This window comes from Gracilinanus agilis, chromosome 2 (genome assembly GCF_016433145.1).
Source record: "Gracilinanus agilis isolate LMUSP501 chromosome 2, AgileGrace, whole genome shotgun sequence".
In the NCBI taxonomy this organism is placed as follows: Eukaryota; Metazoa; Chordata; class Mammalia; order Didelphimorphia; family Didelphidae; genus Gracilinanus; species Gracilinanus agilis.
The window spans coordinates 405,731,938-405,756,402 of record NC_058131.1 but is presented as its reverse complement, the minus strand read 5'-3'; the positions used below and the strand labels follow the sequence as shown (position 1 = coordinate 405,756,402).

Sequence of the window (24,465 nt, the reverse complement as noted above, 5' to 3'; positions counted from 1 at the left end):
TTTTTTTAAATCCTTCCAAGTTATTTTCTTGATTCTTTCTGCATTCCTTTCTTCAAGGTTCCCCTAGAAAATGATATTGGCTTGATAGAAAGTAAGTCTTAAGGAAGAGGTCAGGAGGACTAAAATGAGAAAAGAGAATAACATTTGTGGTCCAGTGAAAGATTCAAAAGCATGTTAAAAACTTGTTCTATGCTACAATTTTTACTTTTTTGCATCAATTCATAAAGAAGATAAAAATTTTTATTTAAAAATATAAAAATAAAAATGTTTCAGTGATGCTAGGAGTCAGTATTCAAAATCAAAAAACTTACCTCGCCTCTTCTGAAAAATTCCAGGGGGGGGAAACAGTCAATTCTAAAGGTATACTCTTCTGTCCCTTTATTCTCCCATTCACAATATATCATTTAATTTGCAAGTTATATAGAAGATGGTACAGGGAAATCTATTTGCTTTGATCTATAGTTAGTCAAGAAGCTTTACTTAGGGTTTTACTCTTTTCCTTTAAATTATATAAAATGCAACATTTTATAAAATGCTAATCCATTTTTTATTTATTAGAATGCCATTATAGAGTCTGTAATAGAAACTATCAGAAAGATATAAAATATACTCAACAGCTGAAAGACCATGAAGAAAAGGCAAGCACTACACTCAGAGGTAAAAACAAAAGGCATAAAACTGAATATCCACAGAGAATAAAGCAAACCAGGGGCTTTTTTTGGGGGAAAAGAGGGCATGACTGAGATGAGACTTCATCTCCAAGGCCACATACAAACTGAACTATATAGATGATGTAGATGTAGATGTAGATGTAGATGTAGATATAGATATAGATATAGATATAGATATAGATATAGATAGAGAGAATCAGTTCAGTTTGTAGGTAGGTAGGTAGGGTAGGGTAGGGTAGGGTAGGGTAGGATAGATAGATAGATAGATAGATAGATAGATAGATAGATAGATAGATAGATAGACAGACAGACAGACAGACAGATAGAAAGAAAGAATTCAACTAATCTTTATGGCTACTGGAGGACAAAACAGTAATTAATTACATGAGAGTGAAACCTGAAATTTGAACTATTATTTTAGTAAGCTAGCTTTTTAGTTTAAACCAGCTTCTCAGAACCTTCCAAAACATAGTAAAGGTAACAAAAATCCTCACTAATACTGAAAAACCCTTTTAAAAAGATGTGCATTCACCAGCACAACTCTATCAATAGCACCTTCACATGGCTAAAAACAGAGCTTAAATTCTGATTAGTACAGACACAGGATACATAGAATGCTAACACATTTTCAGTGAAACTACTTATAGATTCTGCAGACAGATGCTACACACAGACTCGGTCCAAAAATGGCAATCATGTGTTGTTTAAATCATAGCTGCATTCACTAACCATAGTACACCAAATGACAAAGCAAGAGAGACACATACTAAATCACAAGAGACATATATCTCTCTTTAGTCAAGTGTTATGCAGCTCTAACTACTTAATGAATCTCTGCTTGTTCTGTTCTATTTAAAAAAAGATCAGATTAAACTATCATGTAATTTTTGGAAAACACAAATAACTTTAGACTTATCTTTTTTAACTACTAGATTTTTATAACTGACACATCATCAAGTTATCAAAAGGTCAATACAATTTCTGATTTTTACAGTTCCTCAAAGAAATATAAAATCATAATAAAAAATATTTCCTCTACATTGTAACTACATCCAAAATTATTCTGATCAACTCACCTGTGTAATAGAACCTTGCAGGCCATTCTGAATACTGTAGCTATTCCCAAAGTACATTTCTGATAAAGGGAGTTCATTTGAAAAATCGTAAAGGTAAGTTAATAAATGCTTATGAATATTATTGGGTTTAATATCAGTGGCTGCCTTCCAAAGGCTGAGTATTTCTAGACAGAGCTGTGCTAAACTCTGCAGTCTAAATAGCAGACTGCAACATGAGGTCACTACTGACAAGAAGCTACCCAATCAACACTCCAAAAACATCCTCCAAGTACTTTACTGCTTTTTAGGTGGAGCAAAATCAGGAATCCGAGTGGGACACCACACAATAACATGTAAGCCTAAATAAATATCAAATGGGCCAATCATAGATCTGAGGTCTCTTCAACCTCTGATTAGCTTAGTCTCTTAGGAACCATAATTTCATTCAATCACATAACCCACAATAGTGTAATATAAAAAGACATAAATTTGATATTGAATTTTCACTTAAAAGTACATAAACATAAATAAAATGGCTACATTATTAAAAGTTCATAGAAAAAAATATCTGGGGGTTTTAAATAACTGCAAACTCAAAAACAAATATTCTAACATAGGTAACATGATCTTAGGAGAACACCAAGATAGGCATAGTTTCTAAAACATGGGAAGTAATAGTTATGTTTTATACTTTCCTGGTCAGACAACAGATGAGCTTCTATGTTTACTTCTGAAATCTACATTTTATGAAAGACAATGACAACCTAAAGAGTGTCTTGAGTAGTGATTTAAAAAAAGAGAGCCACATGTATGAAGCCTAAAGTATGACCAACCACTGGAGTGAGAGAAGATTGATCACAATTTAAACATGGGGCTTAGTTTCCAACAGAACCTATAATATCCAACACTCTCCAACAAAATTCCCTTCTGATCTTGGACAAGTTCCAAATCTCATCTCCTTCTGAGCTATATACATCAGCCCCTCAGGAGTTATAACTTAACTCCAACAAGGACACCAACGGCAACAGGTGCCCCAAGTACCACTTGGAAATTTCATCTATTCTCCTCCCCTACAACCTCTTCCCCAGCATACTCATCAGAAAGAGTATATGATTTTAAAAATCTACAGGCTGTTAGAACTATTTCTTACTTCTATTTGAGAATATTGATTCTATTTCCTACCTATGTGACTATGGGCAAATTGTTTAATCACTTAGGGCAGTGATGGCAAATATTTTAGAGACTGAGTGCCCAAACTGCAACCCTCATGCCACATGTGAGCCTCTAACCTTAACCCCAAAACAACGGAGGAAGGAAGCGCTCCCATTGCGCTGGGGTACAAAGGGGTAGGTCATGTGAGAAATGTCCTCAGGCGCACGTGGAGAGGGGGAAGGGAGCAGCCCCCTCTGGCACATGTGCCATAGGTTCACCAGCACAGACTTATATCAGTTGAACTTTTTGACACTATGCTTCTTCATCCTTGCCAATGCTGCTGCTTCGTTCTCCAACTGTAATTCCCTTGAATATAAGTCACTCAACTCTAAACATCCAGGGAACATACTTCTTTATCCACACTTTTATCCATTAAAAAAAAAACACATTTATTTTTTATCATGCTTCCCACAAGGATTCTTCTTCCCTTTCCTCATCTCAGCTAAAGGCATGTTAGTTAGCAGCATCACTGTTCTACTTCACTAATTCAAATTCTTTCCCGAAGCCATTAGTACCTTATGAATTATCCCTCCCATTAGAATGTAAGGAAGGCAAAAACTGTCTCATTTTTTGAATCTGTATCATCAATACTTAGTACAATGCTTGGCACATTTTGTTGTTCAGTCTTCCTGACTTTAGGCCCAAGGCTCTACACACTATATCACCTTAGCTTAATACATAGTAAGCACTTAATGTTTTCTCATTCACTTATCTATAAAATGGTGGATGACCTTTATGGTTCCTTCTAATTCTAAATACAATATTCTAACAATAAATACATAATTATTATCCTGAAATATGAAAACTGCCTGAAAGAAATATGTGAACATGCAAACTGCTTGGCAAAATGGTCCAACAAAAGAGTCTGAATCTATATGCAAAGATACCTGGAAAAATAAGAGAAAAGAAAGTACTAAATTCCCCATTTTCATTAAGACCAGATGAAGAGCTTTCTTCTCAGGAGAAATTAAGAAATAAGAATTAGGGGGAGAGTATGAGGGAACTAAATGTTGACTTCTTGATCTTCATATCACTCACTAGGTTCCTTCTCAAGTCTTAACATCTATCTCTTGCTATTCTCTTTGTACCTAACCAAAAATGCCTATGCGAGTTCACAAGATCTCTGAACTCCCCAAAGTCCAGTCAGATAATAACTTTTCATTAAGGACCTAACTGTGTGCCATTAACAGTTATAAGAACTGGGGATACAGAAAAAAAAATCAAAAGATAGCCCCCAGTTCTCAAAAAGCTCACATTCTAATTGAGAGGGATAACATGCAAACAGCTATGTACAAACAAGTTACACACAGGATAAATTGGATATTAACAGAGAAGACACTAGAATTAATGGGGATCAGCAAAGGCTTTCTGTAGAATATGAGATTTCAGATAGGGATGTGAAGGAAGCCAAGAGGCAGAGATGAGGAAGGAAAGCATTCCAGACATGAAGGACAGCCAATGAAAATACCCAGAGTGATGGAGTATCTTATTTGAGGAATAGAGATGAGGCCAATGTCACTGGATTGTAGGGTAAAGGGTAGGAGGTGGAGTTTAGGTGTAAGAAAACTAAAGGGGTGGGGCAGGTTATTAAGGGCTTTGAATGTCAGAGGATTTCATATTTGATCCTAGGAGAGACAAGCAGTCTCATCTTCATCATCTGACAGAATATATTCTCTCCTCTTCCTTCTCCTTCACATGCTCTTTCTCCTCATCCCTCCTCCCACCCTTTTCACCTCTAAGCTCTAAAAACTTAAGTTAATATTACTGTGAAGTATGTTCTACACAATTCTACGTTTTTCCAAATCAAAATACAATTCCTTGGCAACTCTTCCCCATATGTTGTTTTCCCTATTAAATAAAACTTAAGGTCCTTGAAGGTCAGAGGTTTTGATATATTTTGTATTTGTATCCTTAGTGTGGTTCTTGGCATTTAGTAAGCATTTATGGAATTTTTCAGTGCTGCTATTCTGTGCCCAAACAAGAAATATCTAAACCAACAGAGAGAAACCCAAGCAATCAAGGGGGAAACAACTGTAAAGAACGTGACTCTGAAACCAGAGTATAAATACACTTATACATTCAAGAAAGGACTATCCATGATACTCAGAAGGAGCAGGACCATTGAGTCTAGCTGACTTTAGTGCCCAGGAGAAATGCTGCACAGCTAGGAAGGCCTTATAGTTATTATCAAGACCATCTTACTATCTGCTTCACACCACTAAACTGCTTCTTCCCATATAGACCAGCACCTTCAATACTCAGACTTACAAGTCAGAGCTCATAGTCAGGTCAGGAATCTATGCCCAGGTCCTTAGGGAAATATTCATCTGTGGAAGGCTCACCGTCAAGATCAACATGGCTGATTGGTGACTTAATGAGTACAAACTAGCCCATTGCACCTACTCATTTCACAAGTGAGAAAACTAAGGTGTGAGAAAACTTAGGTCCAGAGATGTTAAATGACTTGCCCAAGGTCACAGAGGTAGTAAGTAGCAGAGTTGAAATTGGAACTCAAATCCAACAAATCCAGCACTTACACAGTGTATCTCAATTTACTCACCTACAAAATTAAGATCATATAGAACTACCTTTAAAAGAAAAACATCTCACAAAGTAAATTTTTATTCTCTTTGGCTACTAGAATAATGTCAATTTTTAGGAATTTCCTAGCTACAACTGTCATTCTTCCTCAGCTTGGGAAACATAAATCAAAACATTGGTATAAAAATATATATGCATATACATTTATGTAACAAAAACAATAACAATAGCTAGCAATAAAAAGTTTGTAAAGCACACCAAAAACTACTTAATTTTGTCCTCACAATAAACTTGGTACTGTTATTTATTCTCATTTAAGAACATGAGGGATCCAAGTCAAACAATTATTAATTCACTTGCTCAAAGCCACAGAGTTATTAAATGCCTAAGACAAAATATGAACTCAGGTTTTATATATAGCAGTAAGTCCTTGTTAGGATCTTTGTTTAACAGAAACTTATTCTCCCATCCCTCATGGAAAAGCATAAAGTCATAAGCTCCTCCATAAGACTCCTGCACCTTTCTTGAGGGAATAACCTATTGCCATTCTCTTGGCACTGTTCCCAGAATCCCTGGGAAGACTCATGCTAATTTTAAAATGGCTAGCATCCTGTGTTATTTCCTTTCTTTTGCTTTCGCCCTTAAAACCAGCACAAAAGTCTCTCCTCTCTTTTCCCCAACATGTTCAAAGGTAAATATCAATCCAAGTTAAAAGAGACTCAAAACTCCTGGTATCACAGATAGAACTCTATATATTCAATAAATTACAAAACTCATTCCCTTCAATCCAGTTACTGTACTCAAAGATCTCTAAGAACAGGCTGGAAGAGTATCTAGCAAAAATCACATCTTGCTCACCACCTATCATCATTCCAGAATCCCCTAAAAAAAGAGAACAACTCTAACACTTATGTAAGATCAGACTTTTCTCATATTAAAGAGGAAAACTGGAACTCAATATTCATTAAATTACTTTTGGACACATAAGTTACATGTGGATTTCCTTTCCCCTCTCTAGTTAGGACATTGGTCTCTCACCTTATTACTCATTTGGAGAGAGATCTGTCACCAAGCAAATAAACTGAAATAGCAGGAGAACCTGAATCTCTCCTCATTTTTGAAGTCCTTGAACCCAAAGAGCCCTCATTCAATTTACTGCATTGAATGGTTTTACTTTAGTGGAACATAAAGAAAACAGCATTGCCTTACAGTAAGGAGTCACGTTTTCAAATCAACATCCTTCTGATTACTAGCTGTTTGTAACCTTAAAAGTTACTTCACCACGCTAGGTCTCAACATTCTTAACTGTAAAATATGGGGAGTGAACTAAACTATCTTTAAAAGTCCCTTTCACTTTTTCCTTTAAAAAGCATAGAATTTTATCTTTTTAAAACCTGCATAATAAGTATTTCAAGATTCAAGGCTGACAAACCCTATAGGTCTACCATTTAACTGTGTGATCTTGATTCTCCTCTTAATCTATGTACGCCCTCAGACCAGTACACAAAAGAAATGTCATATATTTTGTTGCTATATGTAGGGCCTATACTCAAGGATCACGAATTAGCATACCTACATGAGGCCAAATTTGAACCCAGGACCTTCCGTCTCTAGGCCTAGTTCTCAATCCACTAAGTCACCTAGCTGCCCTCCTATCTCAATCTATTTTACAGAATATGTAACTTTTATATCAAAGAAATGCAATTTCTTTGAAGTACAATCACAAATGTTCACAAACAATGCACTACATAAAATTCCATTTTAACAAAAGTAACTTCCAGAATGATGTCACTTCATTCCTGTTACAAGAACAAGGAATATTTCTATCTATGAAGAAACATTACATGGGAGATTTGTTTAAATAAACTCAGTGACTTACCACTAATTTGGCAACCATAAAAGTTTCTTAGGGGTTTTGTGTATTCAGAGACTATTTCAGATCAGGGTAGGCCCCAGGACTAGTCAAAAACTATGTTTTCCCCTCTGTTCACCTAGACAACTTTGAACCCTCTCCAAAACACACACCTGAAATCCTGGCAAATAAATAGAATTAACAGCAAAAATCAAATATATACACTCAATTCTAATACAAAATTATCTCATCAGACTTGTTTCTTACCCCTTTTTTTGCACTATTTTAAACCATAAAGCTACTTCAAGGCCTTTTTATAAAATTATAAAGCTAATAATATTCACACGTCATGCTTTAAGGTAGTTGAAGTGCTTTACTATGATAACCCTGTAATGCAAATAGTACAAATCCCATTCCTATTTGAAGTACAAATTCCCTTTAAAATACACTAAAAAAATGATCAGCTGGCCTCCAAATGAAAACCTTCAGTGTCAGGGAAATCAAACTTCCTCAGTGATCTTTCCACTTTTCTATCAGCACTACTAGGAAACTTTTCTTTCTGAGAAGCTGAAATCAGCCTCACTATTAACTTTTTACTGGTTTTATTTCTGCCTTCTTGGACCAAGCAGAATCAACCTAATCTTTATTCTATGTCAAAACACAGTATACATGCATTCAGGCATTATGTAAGAACTTTTCTCAGTTTACTCCCATCCTCACCCTGTTTCTCAACACTCTGTCAAGTTTTGTCTCTTCTAGACCAAGCAACTCCAGTTCCTTCAAATGATCTTGGTATGGTAGGATTTCCTTTAGGAATAGATGGTACACAAGCTTTTAAAAGTTCAAATGCCAAGTCAAAAAAACAATGTTTTCTCTAAAGAGATTGGCTGGCAAAGACTTCAGAATATATTTTCTCTAGAGTTTTTCATTGTGCAGAATCTACAGGAAACAATTAAGTAAGGTACTATTACTTATGTTCCATCTATTGGAAAATGAAAGTACCTTCAGCAGAAAGAACTCTGTGTGAAAACTGCTATTTGTTTAAGTAGTCATTTACCCATAGCAATGAATAGAAAGGTCACGTGAGTAAAAAGAAAAAGAAAAAAACCTTTTACAAAAGTATAGCTATAACTGAAGAATAGTTTGCATGTGTAATTACCATTGCCCCATGTAATTGTAAGTCCTCTCTAAGCTTCAACTGTGTAGTGAAGCCATGTCTTCATATTCATTTGACAACCCAGCTATGTATAACATGCAACACTTTGTTAAAGTTTCCTGTATTTATCACATAGTAAGCTACTAATTGCTTCCTGAATTAAGAACAGTAAAGGAATCATTAGATGACCAAGGATAGAAAAAGATGACAGAAAGAAATCATGTGGAATGGGGAAAAAAATTATCTGCATCTCAGAAGAGTACATAATCTATCTATCTATATCTAATTTATATGTGTGTGTGTGTGTGTGTGTATGTATGTATGTATGTATAATGTTTTCTTAAATGTATGCCATGGGATGGGGGAAGAACATAACTCAAAAGTCCACTTTAACTATTCAGTTGTTAAAACTTCTAAGTCTACTTATTTTCTGAACAGCCACTGAGAAGTATTTACTTACCTAATGAACTCTTGAGCCTCTCCTTTCCGCAGTAGTGGAGTAGCAGACCCTAAATTCTCAAAAGTCCTAAATTCTCAAGAGGCCATGCTCTGGTAGTTTCTACCAGGCTGGAAAAGCTCCTTATGAACCTAGCAACAGGCCTGTTAATTGTCTTCTGAGACTGAGAACCAACTAAGTTAAGCTTCTCTGATCAATAGGTTAATAAGTACATAATGAATTTTGCAGCCACAGCAATTCTTGAAGATCAGCTACTAAGTAGCCAATTACAATATGCATTGCAGGACTGGAGGATTGCAATCTGTATGGTGCTCATTCATAACAAGGAAACTATAGATCCCTCAACTACGTATATAGAACACAATACTAATATTCCACTCGGTGGACTACTTTATGTATTAGAGATGCATTTCACCTATTCTTATTTTTATTCCCTTTCCCATTACTCACTACAATGATTTTCAAAGATAAGATTTTGATGTAAGCTTTTTTAATAAGAGTCATTGGTAGGATGACGGTTCTTGGAAAAAAGAAATTTCTGAAATTTTCTGCAAGTCACAATGACTGTCATTCTTTTACAGAAAAGTAGAATACTTTCTCCTTTTGGGAATAAATAGCACTTTAAAAAAACACTTTACTTCCCTTTATCAAAGACATGACATAATCAAGACTCTATTCCAAAGTCATTTGGCTTCAGTACCTAACAAAAATACCATAGATTTATAATCAAAAATAACAACTCAAATGTGAACCTATGCTACCTCTTTACTCTCAAATACACTGAAAGTCATATTACCTTGCAGAAAATAGGCTGGCATAGTGTAAAAAACAGAATTTGACATAATATGATTAGTGATTTGAGTCCCAGTTCCATGATACTACACAAGTTACTTAACATCTTTAAAACTACATTTTCCATACCTACAAAATTATACTTCACTATTTATTTCACAAAATTATAACAAGGAAAGTTCTCTGGAAATTAAAACCACGATGTGGATTTTTAATTACTTTGTACAAAACTCTGTTGCCTCATTCTCTATTTATAATGAAATAGGAATGGACCTAGGAGGCTCTAGAGCAGTGGTTCCCAAACTTCTTTGGCCTACCGCCCCCTTTCCAGAAAAAATATTACTTAGGGCCCCCTGTCACATACTATCACCGCCCCCTTACAGTTATTCACCGCCCCCAAATGCACTTGTGGCCATCACCACCCCACCTGGATTGCTGCGTCACCCACTTTGGGAATTGCTCTAAAGCAACGATGGCAAACCTTTTAGAAAGGTGGGGGATGTGAGAAATGTCCTCGGGCACATGTGGAGAAGGGGTGGGGAGAAGCCCAGGTCTGAGTTCCTCTGGTTTTCTAGCATACTAGCGAACTCTGGCATACTCTACACAGGGGTGATGGCACACATGCCCACAGAAGAGGGCTATGAGTGCCCCCTCTGGCACATGTGCCACAGATTTGTCACCATGGATCTAGAAACTCTTCTACCTTCCAAGGGTTCCAAATGTTTACCTATGACTACCTAGCTCAGTTTCCAGAAAGTAGAGGCTACAGCTATGACAAAGAGATTGGAAGTACAGACCTCAAACTATACTGAAGGGTCATTTGCCAGAATACTATAAATATATTCATGACCTAAAATCTTCATTTCTCTCAATTAAAAAATAAGAACGCTACCCACATTCAGAGGAAGAACTACAGGAGTAGAAAAACAGAAGAAAAACAACTGCTTGAACACATGGATTGATGCAGACACGATTTGGATATAGACTCTTAATGACCACCCTAGAACAATTATCAATAATATGGCAATAGGTCTTGATCAATGACACAGGAAGAAACCAGTGGAAATGCATGTCAGCTACTGGGCGGGTAGAGATGTGGGGGGAGAAGAGAGCAAGAACATGAATCATGGAATCATGGAAAAAATTTTTCTAAAAAATAAAAATTAAAAAAAAATTACTTCTTTTCTCCAACTGGTACGACCTCTGAATCAAGATAGAATCTCCATGTATATTTTAAGAGTCAAAAACCAATTTTTAGGGGGCAGCTGGGTAGCTTAGTGGAGTGAGAGCCAGGCCTAGAGACAGGAGGTCCTAGGTTCAAATCCGGCCTCAGACACTTCCCAGCTGTGTGACCCTGGGCAAGTCACTTGACCCCCATTGCCTACCCTTACCAATCTTCCACCAAGGAACTAATACACAGAAGTTAAGGGTTAAAAACAAAACAAAACAAAACAAAAAAAACCAATTTTTAATAATCAAATCCTTACCTTGTTGATGCTTTAACACTATTAGATTCCAGGATGTTCTCAGTCATCCTCAAGTGTACCACCTCTGGCATTTCTTTAGATTTCTCTGCACAATCTTCGGGAAGTTCTTCTGACTGCTCTAGTTTTTCATCTTCTTCCTCTTCCTCAGAGAGTTCATTGATCTGTTAAAAATGAATTTTAAAAGATTGATAATTCATATTTTAATGAAATTATTTTACTTATAGGCCAAAGAATGGTTATTACAAAAGGACATTTGAAACTGAAATTTAAGCAACTTTCTAAATCCAAATGTCACTTAAAAAATATTGTTGATACTTGTTCTATGTGACTGAAGAAAGGAAAAATACAGACTAAAAAAGCAAACATCTCAAAGAAGGATAAAATAACAAATACATTGCAACCCCACTGAGAACATGACTAGGGCTTTCAACTATGAAAGAAAAAAACATTATAATTAACATTAGGGGAACCTCATCTTCTACCCAATTTTATAAATATAGTAGATAAGTAAAGGCTTCTTATTTGCTCTCTGATTTTCAGGTGATTTTAATTCAACAGGTATGAAAATTCAATGAAGAGCGCACTTACTAAAATTTCTAAAACTAAGTCAACTAAGTCAGAAATGGCCAAATCTGTAACTTTTTGTGGAGAAGGGCCACTAACATTATAGAATTCATTCATCTTATAAAAAGCTATCTCAACATACTATAATTCACTCTTTTTCTTAAAATGGGAAGAATAAAATAAATCTAGTGTTTGTTCCTTCAAATTGACTATTTCAGGGAAAAGGTTTTTTAAAATAGGTAATGGATGCTAAAATTTGAGAGAGTTTTTAAAAAGCAATGAAAGATGTCAAGAGTGAAAAAAAATTACAAATGTACCTATCCCAACAATTAAATCTAACTTCTTAGAATAATGCACTGTAAACAGTCTTTTTTTTTCATTTTTTATAAACTGAATACTAGATACTTAAGAATGTAAGAGCAATGAAAGCACACTGAATTAAAATCCATTCCAACCAAGGATAGTGGAAGTGCTAAGAATAAATGCATTTGGTTTTACAAAATCATGGATAATAATGGCACTGCTGTCTTAGGAGAAAGCCCAAATATAATTTTTAAAAGGAAAAATCATCATCCCATAAAAGCATCCTATAACATTTGGCATCCTGCTTATCAACTAAGAGAGTTCAAAGGGACCTCAGGGCTCAATTAGTCAAATCTCCCTCATTTTACAAATTAATAAAGTCTGGTACAGAGAGGTTAAGCAACTTAGCCAAGATCATATAGGTAGTAAAGAGCAAAGCCATATAATATCTAAAACCAGTTCTCTGACTACAAATTCAACTTTTATAAGCAGCTCCAAGTAGATAAGTGTTTAAACTATTACTGCTTAGTTGTAAAGTTTAACCATTCTTGATGGATATGCAAAATAGATGACTTACTTTTTATATGAACAGGATTCAAGTTTTTATTTATTAGGCAGCTGAGTGGCACAGTGAATAAGGGGCTGAGCCTGCACTCAGAAAGACCTGAGTTCAAATCTAGTCTGATACATACTAGCTGTACAATCCTGGGCAAGTAAGTCACTTGATTGAGGATCACTTTCCTCAACTATAAAACAAGGATAATAATAGTGCCTAACTCATAGGGTTGTAGTGAGAATCAAATAAGCTAATATTTGTAAAGTGCTTGGTGCACTCTAGCACATAGTAGATACTTAATAAATGTCTATCCCCTTCTCCTATCCTTTTTTGGTGGGACTCAAGTTATGATAAGCAAGGCACATCAGTGACTGTCCTGAGCTGTTGCACAGAAAGGCCTTAGGGTGTACAGGGTTGGCTGTCCACTATTAAATAGCCACAGAGTACTTTAAAGAGTTTGCTGATCTTCTTTTGGCAATTTCTCCCTATCTCTCTCGTGTGCTATCAAGCTGTCCCCTTCCTCCCAACCTTCTCATTTCTGGTAAACTAAGAAAGTAAATAATTAGAGGTGCTAGAATTGTGTCTAAAGGAAAAGTAAGAATAAGAGCGTTACCAGGCCACATAGTTGAGTTCTGAAGGGCTCCACTGAAGTAAGTAAAGCAAATTCAGTTCAATAAACTTAAGCATACGCTGTATAAACAAAACCTTTCTAGGCACTAGAGGAGATACAAAATTTAATTAAGACAGATAATGCCTGCCCTCATGAAACTTACAGTCTGGAAGGGAGATATGATACATAATGCAAATAATTAACACATATAAGTGTACAATGGAGACAAGAAGTACAAAAGGGATGGGCATTACTAATTTGAGAGATGAAGACCTCAAAGAAGTAACATTTGAGTTAAGCTCTAAGGGAAGGATAAATGCATATAGTACAATGGAAAGAATAATAAAATTGGAGGTAAAGGAAGATAGTTGATTATAATGTGGAATAGTATTAGAAAGAATACCAGCCTTGGAAATGGAAAATCCAAGTTTGAATTCTGGCTCTACTACTTACTACCTGTGACATCATGGACAAGCCCTCTGAGCCTCAAATCTCTTCCTTTCGACCCTAAATCTCTGATCCGAGGATGATGATCTTGCCTCTAACAATTACTATACAATTTATCCTCTCTCAGCTTCCTATTCTTCATCTGGAAAATAAAGGTGATGCCAGTAGAACCTAACTCACAGAACTACTGGGGATAAAATGAAAATAATGTAAATAAAAAATAATACATGTAATAAATTGGCTTTGTAAGCTTTAAAGTACTAAACCCCATCAATTATTTGTCGTTAGATTAATGAACAGATGGGAACAGGAAAGGCATTCCAAGCATAAGGAATAGGGCCTAGCAAAGTCAGAGAGATGTTGTATGGGAGACGAATTGTTCAATTTCATAAGGGAAAGGTTATTTGTTTGAGAAATGAAGAGTCAAAATCCTAAAAGTATTTTGTTTTTGTGATTTAGCCCTTACCTTCTGCTTTTGGTTCCAAGACAGAAGAACCGTAAGGGCAAAACAATGGGAGTTAATGTGACTTGCCCAGGGCCACACAACTAGGAAGTGTCTGAGGCCACAGTTAGATTCAGGACCTCCCAATTCTGAGTCTGGCTCTCAATCCATTGAGCCACCTAACTGCCCAAAGTATTTTCTTTAAACCCTTACCTTTCATCTTAGAATCAATACTGTGTATTGGTTCCAAGGCAGAAAAGCATTAAGTGCTAGGCAATGGGGGTTAAGTGACTCATCCAGGGTCATACACCTCAGGAAGTGTCTGAGACCAGATATGAATACAGGACCTCCTGTCTCTAGACCTGACTCTCAATCTCAATCAGCCAACTAACTGCTCCTGGAATCCTAATAGTATTAAGTGCTATCTTCCACATACAAATCTATAGCACTTTATGTTTTAAGTGATCAGGGTTCTTAACTATGAAATGTTACCAAAGCTATTATTAGCATCATCTGAACTCTAAGAACGTTTTCATATAGATGCTTACCTTTTTAAATTGTGCCAAATCACAAATAACTCTCCTTTTACCCATATATTACATATGGGTTAATACAGGAATAAATACAGAGAAATATGTTTGGTGAATATCTGCCTTTAAAATGGTTTATCCAATTTAAAAGAAAGTCACAATTAGATAGAAAATAAGAAATGTAAACTATTAACTACTCTACCTAATTTGTGAAGGCATCTGAGACTTGAACACACAAGAAGGTATAAAAGAAAAAAATAAAACATGGTGGTTTTTTTAATTGAGCAAGAATTTACATACATTCACTCTCCCAAATTTTAGGTTGAAATGATTCTCAGAATGATTTTATGACAATTTTTTGTGCTTGGCAATCCAAATACTAAAATATACAATATTCAATAAAATATGCTTTATATGTGTGCGTGTGTATATCTATCTATGTATGTGTGTGTCTCTCTCTCTATACACACACATACATATATAAAATCAGTGATTCATAGAACATGCAAATTCCCACACTTAAATTCAGTTCAAATAAACTTTTATTTTCCTCTATTATGATCATCTTCAAAAGTAATCTGGTAAGACAATAAAGCCAAAAAGCTAAAAAGTAGCCATTACTTTCTACCCAAAAAAATGTAACCATATATAGAGATTAAATTTTCTAAATTAATAGAATGAATTTTAGATATTTCATTTAAATATAAATTCCCTAATTCCATTCCCATGAAGCTTTTCAAGAATGAATGTTTGGCTCTCAGTTTCTCAAAGAACTATTTAGCATCCAAATCATTTCAGATGCTACTTAAAACTGTTCTGTTTATGCTTCTGCCTCGACTCCACTTCTGGTGGACCCTTATCCATACTTACATCTCTTCTTTCTTTCATTGTTGTAATTCCCTTCTCTAGGGCCTCGTGAAATGCCTGCTCTCCAGACTCCAGCTTGTGGAGAACGCTGCTGCCTGCCTTCTCAAATGTATAAAGAAACATAATTATATCACCTCCATCCTCAGAAAAATTAAGGATGCCATACTAAAGAGATTGTTCACCTTCTTTAGCTTGTCTCAAAAATATGTTCTCTACTTGTCTTCTACCAACCATTTATTCCTTTCAATAATCACCACTATTACTAAAAGTGTCTCCTGAGTCAACTTAATAAGACTTTTAATTGCCAAGCCCTTGCATCAATAGTAATAAGACTGTGAATGAAGAAAACAAGTGGATAGATAAACTTGATTCCAAAAATCCTGAAATTCAGAATAACACAATGTTACTACAGAGTGTGTCGGGCCCAAACATATATTTAAAAGTCTCTAAGGTCCTAGAATTCCTCATTAATGGTTAAGAAAGCAGCAACAGCTAAATTAATTCAAATGTGAAATAAAACAGGATTACATTGAATTTAAGAAATGTTCATTTCACTCAACTTCCTTCTTAGTATCTCATAAGCCAAAAAACAAAAAATGGTCAAAATTACTTGGGAAAAATATACAAAATTTAAGAAATCTGCATCCTTTACTTGCATCCCAAAATATTTCCTAGCATGTGAAAATATACAGCCTTTTAAACAATCAATTATAATATAGATTATATATCACAAATAAAACTACAGATTTGGGTAATTAGTAGGCCTAAAGAATCACTAACTACATACAAATATCCCGGGATTCATTCCTCTTACTCCACCCTACATTTCCATCATTTTGTTCCCAATATGCAAACTGCCTCTTCTCTACATACAAAGGCAAACATGCACAGTCAGTTTTACTATGTATTCCTTAATTTAACTGTTCTTATTTTTCAGAATTTAGTTTATTTTGCCCACACCGTTTTTCTAATTTGTGTTGAAAAGCAACACATAATACACATTCAATACAAGTAGACTAGGAAATTCCAGGGAATATAATCAAATCCTAATAAACAAACCATGCCAGTGTAGTCTAACAATCCAAAAAGAAAACCCCCATTTTGCAGAAAAGTTGTGATACAAATACTTTTATCAAGTCCATATTATGAATCTTCTAAAAGACAAAGCTTAATCTTAGAATAGTGGATTGATTCAAATAATACATTTACTTTATTCCACTTTGAAAGGCATAAATTTACAAATAGAAGTAAAAATTACTCAATTAAAGTACAATTTAGAAGAGCTAAAATTCTCAAATAAAAAGGTATACTTAAGCAATTAAAACATAAACAATGAGAAATTCCTGAAAATGTTATTACTTTCTTACGGAGATACTTCATAATTTCCCCTTAGTCTTACCAGGTTCTCTAAATTGAGATCCCCATATGGTAGTTATCAACTTCAAAACTATAACAAAATGTCCACATGTAATCTACTTAGGCTACATAAAACCCACCCATACATTTTATTCCCATGTGCACACATTTCATCTTTAATTCACACAGTACGATGCATCTGCAACTGTGTCATTTCTTTAAAGTTCATGATACTTTTTTTAAAAAGTCACTATCCATGTTTAGGTTTTTAAAATGGCACAGAAGCAAAAGGGAGACAGAAATACTCAATGGAAAGACAATAAAGAACAGTGATGGTGAACCTATGGCATGATTGCCAAAGATGACATGCAGAGCACTCCCTATGGGCACTTGGCCACCCCACCCACCCACCCAGTTCAATACTAGAAAGGTAAAGGAACTTGGGCTGAACTGTTCCCCTCCCCTTCTCCACTATGCCTGAAGACATTTTTTCACATCACCCATCCCTCTGCCAGAAGCCCAATGGAAGTGCTGAAGGGGTAAGGTGGGCAGTTCACAGGTGGCAGAGCTAGAAGGGAGCAGAGCACCACAGCCACTCCCATTCCCCTCTCTACATTTGTTGATATTCCTCACTTCACCTGCCCCTCAACCCAGCAGCCCAGTGAGAGTGCTTCCTCCTTCCCCTGGTGTGGGGCAAAAGGGGAGGGGCACCACTCAGTCTCAGGAGGTAGCAGGACCCAGCACTCTAAAAGTGCTATATCATCACTGATATAGAAGATGACAGGCACTATCAAAAAAAAAAAAAGAAAAAGAAAAAGAAAAAAGAAAGCTTCATCCTGAACATTTCTAAGCATTAAAGAAACTCCCATTTAACTTGGCTCAGGTTACGCACAGAGTAACACCACTCTAATACCGACAAAATAAAAGATCACTGAACTACAGTTCGTTTTCCAAGAACTGTAGTCTTATTACCCATAAATAAATACAGTAACAATTGCCAGAGAGCTTCCAAGTAAAATTCCCCCCAGGCCTACTTTAACGTCTAGATGAAGCTGCATTATAATAAAAAAGCATCTATTCGTTGGCAAATGTGTTAAAATCCTTTAAAATTTTGTTCATCAGAAAAATTAAAATATCGCCTGCAATTTGAAGTATTTTTAGTTGGTAAGCTCATTTTTCATTTTTTTTTAAAAAAAGGAAATTTCAATAGTCACAAAACTCTAAATGTACTACAAATCAACGAGATTTTATTATAACTATCACATGTAGAAGTTACTTTCCTAAAGTGAGAAACTATTTAAATTATAAATACTAAATAATTTTTTAAAAACCATTATGTATCCAGAGATAGAGAACTTAATCCCTAAAAGAGGAATTAGCAGCCTTAGTTCAGATTCAAGGAATTTCCTATTTACTATTATAATTGCATTTCCATATTATAGAAGTTAAACATCAAAATGACGTTAACACCTCCATTTATCAAAAATTTAAACCAACAAAGTAAATATTAATTTTTTACCTGTCTTCAAGGCCTCATCTCTAAATCCTATCTTTTTCTCTCTAAAACAATGCACCTTTGTAAATAATGAATAAATAATCTTGGGCAAAAAATACATGAATTTTTTCTGTGATGTCTTAAGGTTTCCATAAATTTTATATGGTCATCTAAATTACACACCAGATGGCATGTCCTAAATGTCGTATGCCATAAATATTTTTTGAATTCACATTTTTTACGAATCAAGTATTGCCTGTAGGCAATAAATAACAATTACAAGAATTGTTAAACATCAATACTTAAGATTCTATAGAAAGTAATTTTATGATATATGGCTTTAATTTTTTTAAATACTCTTCAAAATAGGACAAACTTAAATATTCACCTGTTCAGTTAGTGAACTCAAGTCATTAGTAGATGAAAAATCTTCCTCTTCATTCTCAAAGAACTCATAGTAGTTTTCCAGAAGTCCAGCCATAATTCTGCTGACTATTTCTTGCTCTTTCAAATCTTCCACATCGGTATAAATGCTAAAAATTAAAAAATTCCAAATTTTATTGAGGATTCTTCATCAATACACTCAGAGAAAGGACTTTTTTCCTTCCCTTTTAAGAAAAAAAGTACTTTTAACTGTACATCAACCACCTTAAAGGTTATTTGATACAGCAGATAACACATTTTAAGTAAGGTGACAGATACCTCATATTCTGAACTCTGCAGAGAATTTTTCACCTTTTGAGACTCAAGGTTTCCCATCTGTAAAATGGCACTGAATACTCAATTCCTAGCCAGCTAGGAGGATAAATCAAATCTACTATAAAAATAATAGCTCATAAAGAAGTATGGATTCTCAAAAAGGCACTTTATTTCATAAATAGCACCATTTTATAAATCCAGAACTTTTTTCCCTTTGGATTAAATGCATACATTTATGAAATAACTTACTGGAAGACATCTGGACCGAAGACGGCAGCCAAAGAATTTGCAGACCAAATTTCTTCATGATGTGATGCTACGTTGGCTAAAAATCTACACAGAAACTTCAACAAACTGTAATTAACAGGTGGAAGCTGTTGCAAGAGGAACCTCAACTTTCTTCCAAATTCATCTTCATTATTATAATCTGCAAAGTATAATGATAGGTTTTTAAATGAAGTAAAAACAAAGCTCAGATATTCTGCCAACTTCACATTACTCTATCCTCATCATCTTTTGACTTCCTTTAGCTAAAAGCCTTTGGCTTTTTGTTTCATTTAGGGAGGAAAGAAAAAGTTATGAATGGATGAGGTAGAGGTGGAGAGGAAGGGTGAGGATAAGAGTTATTAATTCATGTTCTCAAAGTTTGGAAATGTTTTTACCCCATTTACTTCTCACAAATAGCATTTTTTCCTTCTTTTTCCCCCTTTTCAATTTTTTGTCTGCTACATAAACATAGCTATACTATTCAACTAGTGCAAAGCAGCTAGAAGCAAACTGCATGAGACCAATATAAATAAGTCAGCACCAACTTCTGGGGAAAACAAATGCACAGAAGTAATTCCATCATTAATGTCAGCCATGATTTTCTACTTGGATTAATGGGGAAATAACTTATCAATACCATACTCCATGTTTTCCCATTCAATCAAGTAGAAAATTATTGTTGACATATTGGTAATAGAATTCCCAGGACTTATTAGAGAGATATCTCTATTTTTTTCTGTAATCCTAACAGAACTAAAAACAGGTGGATTACTATTGAGGGCCGGGTATAGGGGAGGAAAGATTGGTAACATTTTACATTAAGTAAAAAAACTTGAAGGATTGGCCAGCTTAACTATGCCAATTAGATGAATTAATTTTTTCCTGTAATAAGAACACTCTTCCGTATCAGAAGAGATAATTTAATTCCACAGCAACTCCATAGCTATAGTTCAGTCTGATTCTCATTGCTAAAAGCAATAAAAATACCTTTTGCTTTGTATCACCACACACTTATATAGTTTCTTTTTACCTAACACATGAAAAATGGGTTTAAAAGTAACATTTTTCATCACGTATGCAACTTAACAGCCCAACTGGTATAAATGAATTGGTGCTGTAGTTACATGTGAACTTTAACAAAAACTATATAATTATGATGGCTCACACATTCTACCAATTATACTATTACTGAAACTTTCTAAGGAAAAAAATGTAATTGTTTAGGGGCTATTTTAATCAACCTAGAAAATCTCTCAACTATATAGAGCCATTTTAGAACTTCCTTAAAGGAAGACAGACACTCATACACATACACACATTATCATGTATCCTTCACACTGTTTTCTAAATTCAACTGCCATCAGGCAAGAAACTCTAGCCTATAGTGATGCAATATGCCAATAAACCTGTCTAGACAAATGTATTTTCAAATTACTTTTTTTTTAAAGTAATGATGGGTCTCCACAATACTCCATCAGAAAAAATGATCAAAAACAAGCACTAAAAACATCAGCATTCAAAGCAAGAATTATGTATAAAGAAAACAGATTAGGTCATCAAAGCAAATACTTGACAGCCACCTCAACTGTTAATGCAAAAAAAATGTGATTTATGAAATAGCTATGTGAGTTTGGGAAATCTTCAACCTCTCCACAAGTAATATGTTAAAATAAGAATAATCTGGAAATTAAAAGTTCCATATTCTACTTCAAAATAAATTCATTCTTTCAAGATGACACCTGATATGTCTAATTCCAAATTTAAACACATGTAATAACTAAAATATATATAGTGCTTTAAGCTATCTAAAATACTTTAGAAATATCTTCACAACCACCTTAGGAGATAAATGCTACTATTTATCCTCACTTTACAGATTAGGAAAGTAAGGAAAACAATGGTTGTCACTTGCCCAGAGTCACAAAGCTAGTAAACGTCTCTGCTCTTCTTGACTCAAACATTATCTATTGTACTACTTAGCTGCTTTGCCAAACATATGTGACAATCCAAAGCAGCTGACAGATATTATGAACTCTAGTGACAGACTAATACTTTCACATAATACCACTAAAAAAATATTACAGCCATAGTTTACACACTTTTTGTTCAACCTTATAAGAAAACAAAACCATCTAAAAATCTTATTTACTATAAACTTATTCAAGGTACATAAACCCAATCAACATAAAGACAGAATATTAAGATAATCTGGAAAACTCAAGAATAAACCAAGACTTCTTGACTTTAGGGCACTGGTACTAAACTTTATAATTCAAAATATGTAAGCATATTTACATTAAAACACATACACAAAAAAAAAATACCTAAAAAGGAACAGACCTGGAAGCTTTTAAAAATTTTCCTAATTATTGGCTAAGCATGCTAGAATAAGGGTTCATAAAAATAAAACTGGCAATGAAGATGCAACTGAATGTCAACTGAAGAGGCACAATAGGGGAAACATTTTGCAACATTAAGGTGAATTAAGCTCAGTCATCAGGATGTATGAGACAAAAGATATATACAATTTATCTCCACTGGCCTCTAAACATAAACCAAAGATTCCTACTTAGTCTCATAAAATGGAGAGATGAAAAAAACTAACAGCTGATTTTCCTTCCAAATAAAGTTGGTGAATACTACTAAAGGTTAATTTCATGAATCCCTAATTTTTTTCAGGGTTCCCATATGGATTTTTCTCCTGATCAAATATTGGTATCCTCTTCCCAAAATCATCTTGTAGCTAATTTGGTAATTCTTTTGTATATGCTATCTCTCCCCAACTAGACAGAAGTTCACTTTTGTCTTTGTTTCCCTGGTGTCCAGTACATAAAGATGCTTAATTAATATCTGCTGAATGATTCATGTATATATACATGTATTTTTTTTAAACCCTTACCTTTTTGGTCTTAGAATCAATACTGTGTATTACTTCCAAGGCAGAAAAGCATTAAAGGCTAGACAATGAAGGTTAAGTGACTTTCCCAGAGTCACAAAGCTAAAACTGTCTGAAGCCAGATTTGAAGTCAGGACCTCCTGTCTCTGGATCTGGTTCTCAATCCACTGAGTCATCTAACTGCCCCAATAGCCATGTATTTTTTTTAATGCACTGATAAACTGCCCAGGTAGAGACATGAAAGGAATAGCTAGAATACAGGAATACAATATGGTATTGGGTACTCAGAATTTCCCCATTTTTCTCTTAAAAGTTACTGATGAAACCCAGAGTCTTAGAAGAAATTTGGACTATAACTATAGAATCAGTCCCATAAAGAGTATCACAAATCAATCCAATATACTATAGAAACAAATTTGCATCTCTCAAATGCTCTACTTCCATTTTTCCACTTGAGAAACTACTCAAAGGATAAAAATAGATTCACTTATTCTAGAACTATTTGATTTTCCTTTAGATTTCTGTTTTATATCCTTCTGGATGGTATCCAAGGATTATCATGAAAACATGATTTCTATTTCTGTGTTCTGCTAGTAGAGGTAGGAAGTCTATAGCAGTGTTACCACTCACTAACTGGTACCAGAAGGTAACTGTTGATGGCACTCTTCAAACCTTGTCCTCTACTTTTTTCTTTACTCCCACCCTTTATCTTTTCCTTTTTCCCTCTCCACATCCTATGAGTTAAGCCTATCAAGATTATTCATAAGAATGACAATGTCCTACTGGCCCTTATACCAAGGCCATGCTAACTCCAAAAAAGTCCATAAGGAAGAAAAATTAATCATATGCCTATAATGATCACTTAACTCAAGATGTCTCCTTCAAAAAAGAGATGGAGAATGGTACTAAATCACAGAATCTCTTATCAGGCATCTATCATGTTACCTTGAGAAAGTTGCATCAAGTGAATATGCAAGCTACCAGGGATGACAGGTTCTGGAAGTTCTTGAAGGAAAAACCTAAGAAGACTAATAGCTGAGGGAACATCTGCTTCCTTAACCAAATCCACATCTTCTCCATTGTCATATCTCTGCCTAAGCCACTCCACCGTCTCAGCATTTCCATTGACTTGAAAAAGTCCTTCTTGCTCCAGACCTCCTGTATTAGTACAAGAAAAGAAAAAATGTAAAAGCTGCAATTCAGACCAAATAAATATACATAATACACATAACCTCCAAATGTTAAAAAATTTTGTTCAAAGTAAAGCCACCCTGGCTTCTTCTGTTCAACTCATTATCAGTATCAACTCATTATCCTGGATATTGTTTTTATACCCTACATCCCTAACCTGCTAACCTATTGCCTATATTCCCCCCACCCCAAATAAAAAATATTTGTAATCTCTATACAAAACTACTCTAGGTTCACTGATAATTATTTTTAACTTCATAATCCTTTTGAAGAAGTATAAGCTCAATTTAAGAATTAGGAAGGCTACCAAAACAAATTTTTCTTCTACTCTATTTCCTCCCTGTGTTTGAGAGGCCAATAGGAAGAGGACTTGCATTGATTAAAACAAAGGCCGAAGAGTGCCTAGACTAGCCCTTTAAAATAGAAAGGAAATATATACCATGTTCCTCAATATAGTCCACAACGTGGCGAACTATGAACGGAACCTCATTGTCTGGATGTCCTCCCTGCTGCAGCTCATCAAGTGGAATTCCAAATATTTTGTTAGCAAGTACGGAGTTGCAGTTACTCAAGGAAGGGGAGGAGCTCTTCCTCATATCTTTTTGCAGCCAGAAATCAAAGCTGTCTTTTCTGTCAAATGAAAGACAAAAAAAAGACTACAATGATTAACAGGTAGCAATATGACTAAATAGACACCAGAGATGGCTTATATCTGAATATGCTCTTATGGATCCAAGTTATTTCCCAAATTTCTGGCCCATGAACCTCTCCTATATTCACTAATGAAATTTCGGTATAATTATCTAAAGTACCCCATTATTATGTATTCTGTTTGACTGTCTCATGAGTATTTATGTATCAACATTCCTAGAATACTTAACAGACTGAACTCCTAAAATTTAGTACCACAGACTTCAGAATGCAACCTGAGACAAATTTGCTTCCTAGATTAACTAGTCTTTCCCAAGCCTATCCATAAACTATCACTAGATTTCATGGACCTCAAATATATGGAGCTG

The 24,465-nt window shown here is 34.9% G+C and overlaps 1 protein-coding gene across 1 annotated transcript in view; it reads right to left on the bottom strand.

The window, feature by feature from the left end:
* The window catches only part of FAM13B (family with sequence similarity 13 member B), a 70,493-nt gene extending 46,451 nt beyond the window's left edge, over positions 1–24,042 (bottom strand). Inside the window, exons 1-5 of the mRNA XM_044664570.1 lie at positions 23,886–24,042; positions 23,201–23,413; positions 19,342–19,519; positions 18,782–18,926; positions 11,224–11,384 (exon numbers count right to left, since the gene is read on the bottom strand). Of these exons, the coding sequence (XP_044520505.1) occupies positions 11,224–11,384; positions 18,782–18,926; positions 19,342–19,519; positions 23,201–23,413; positions 23,886–24,042 (854 nt within the window). The remainder of the gene's footprint in view (positions 1–11,223; positions 11,385–18,781; positions 18,927–19,341; positions 19,520–23,200; positions 23,414–23,885) is intronic.
* Between the last annotated feature and the right edge of the window lie 423 nt (positions 24,043–24,465).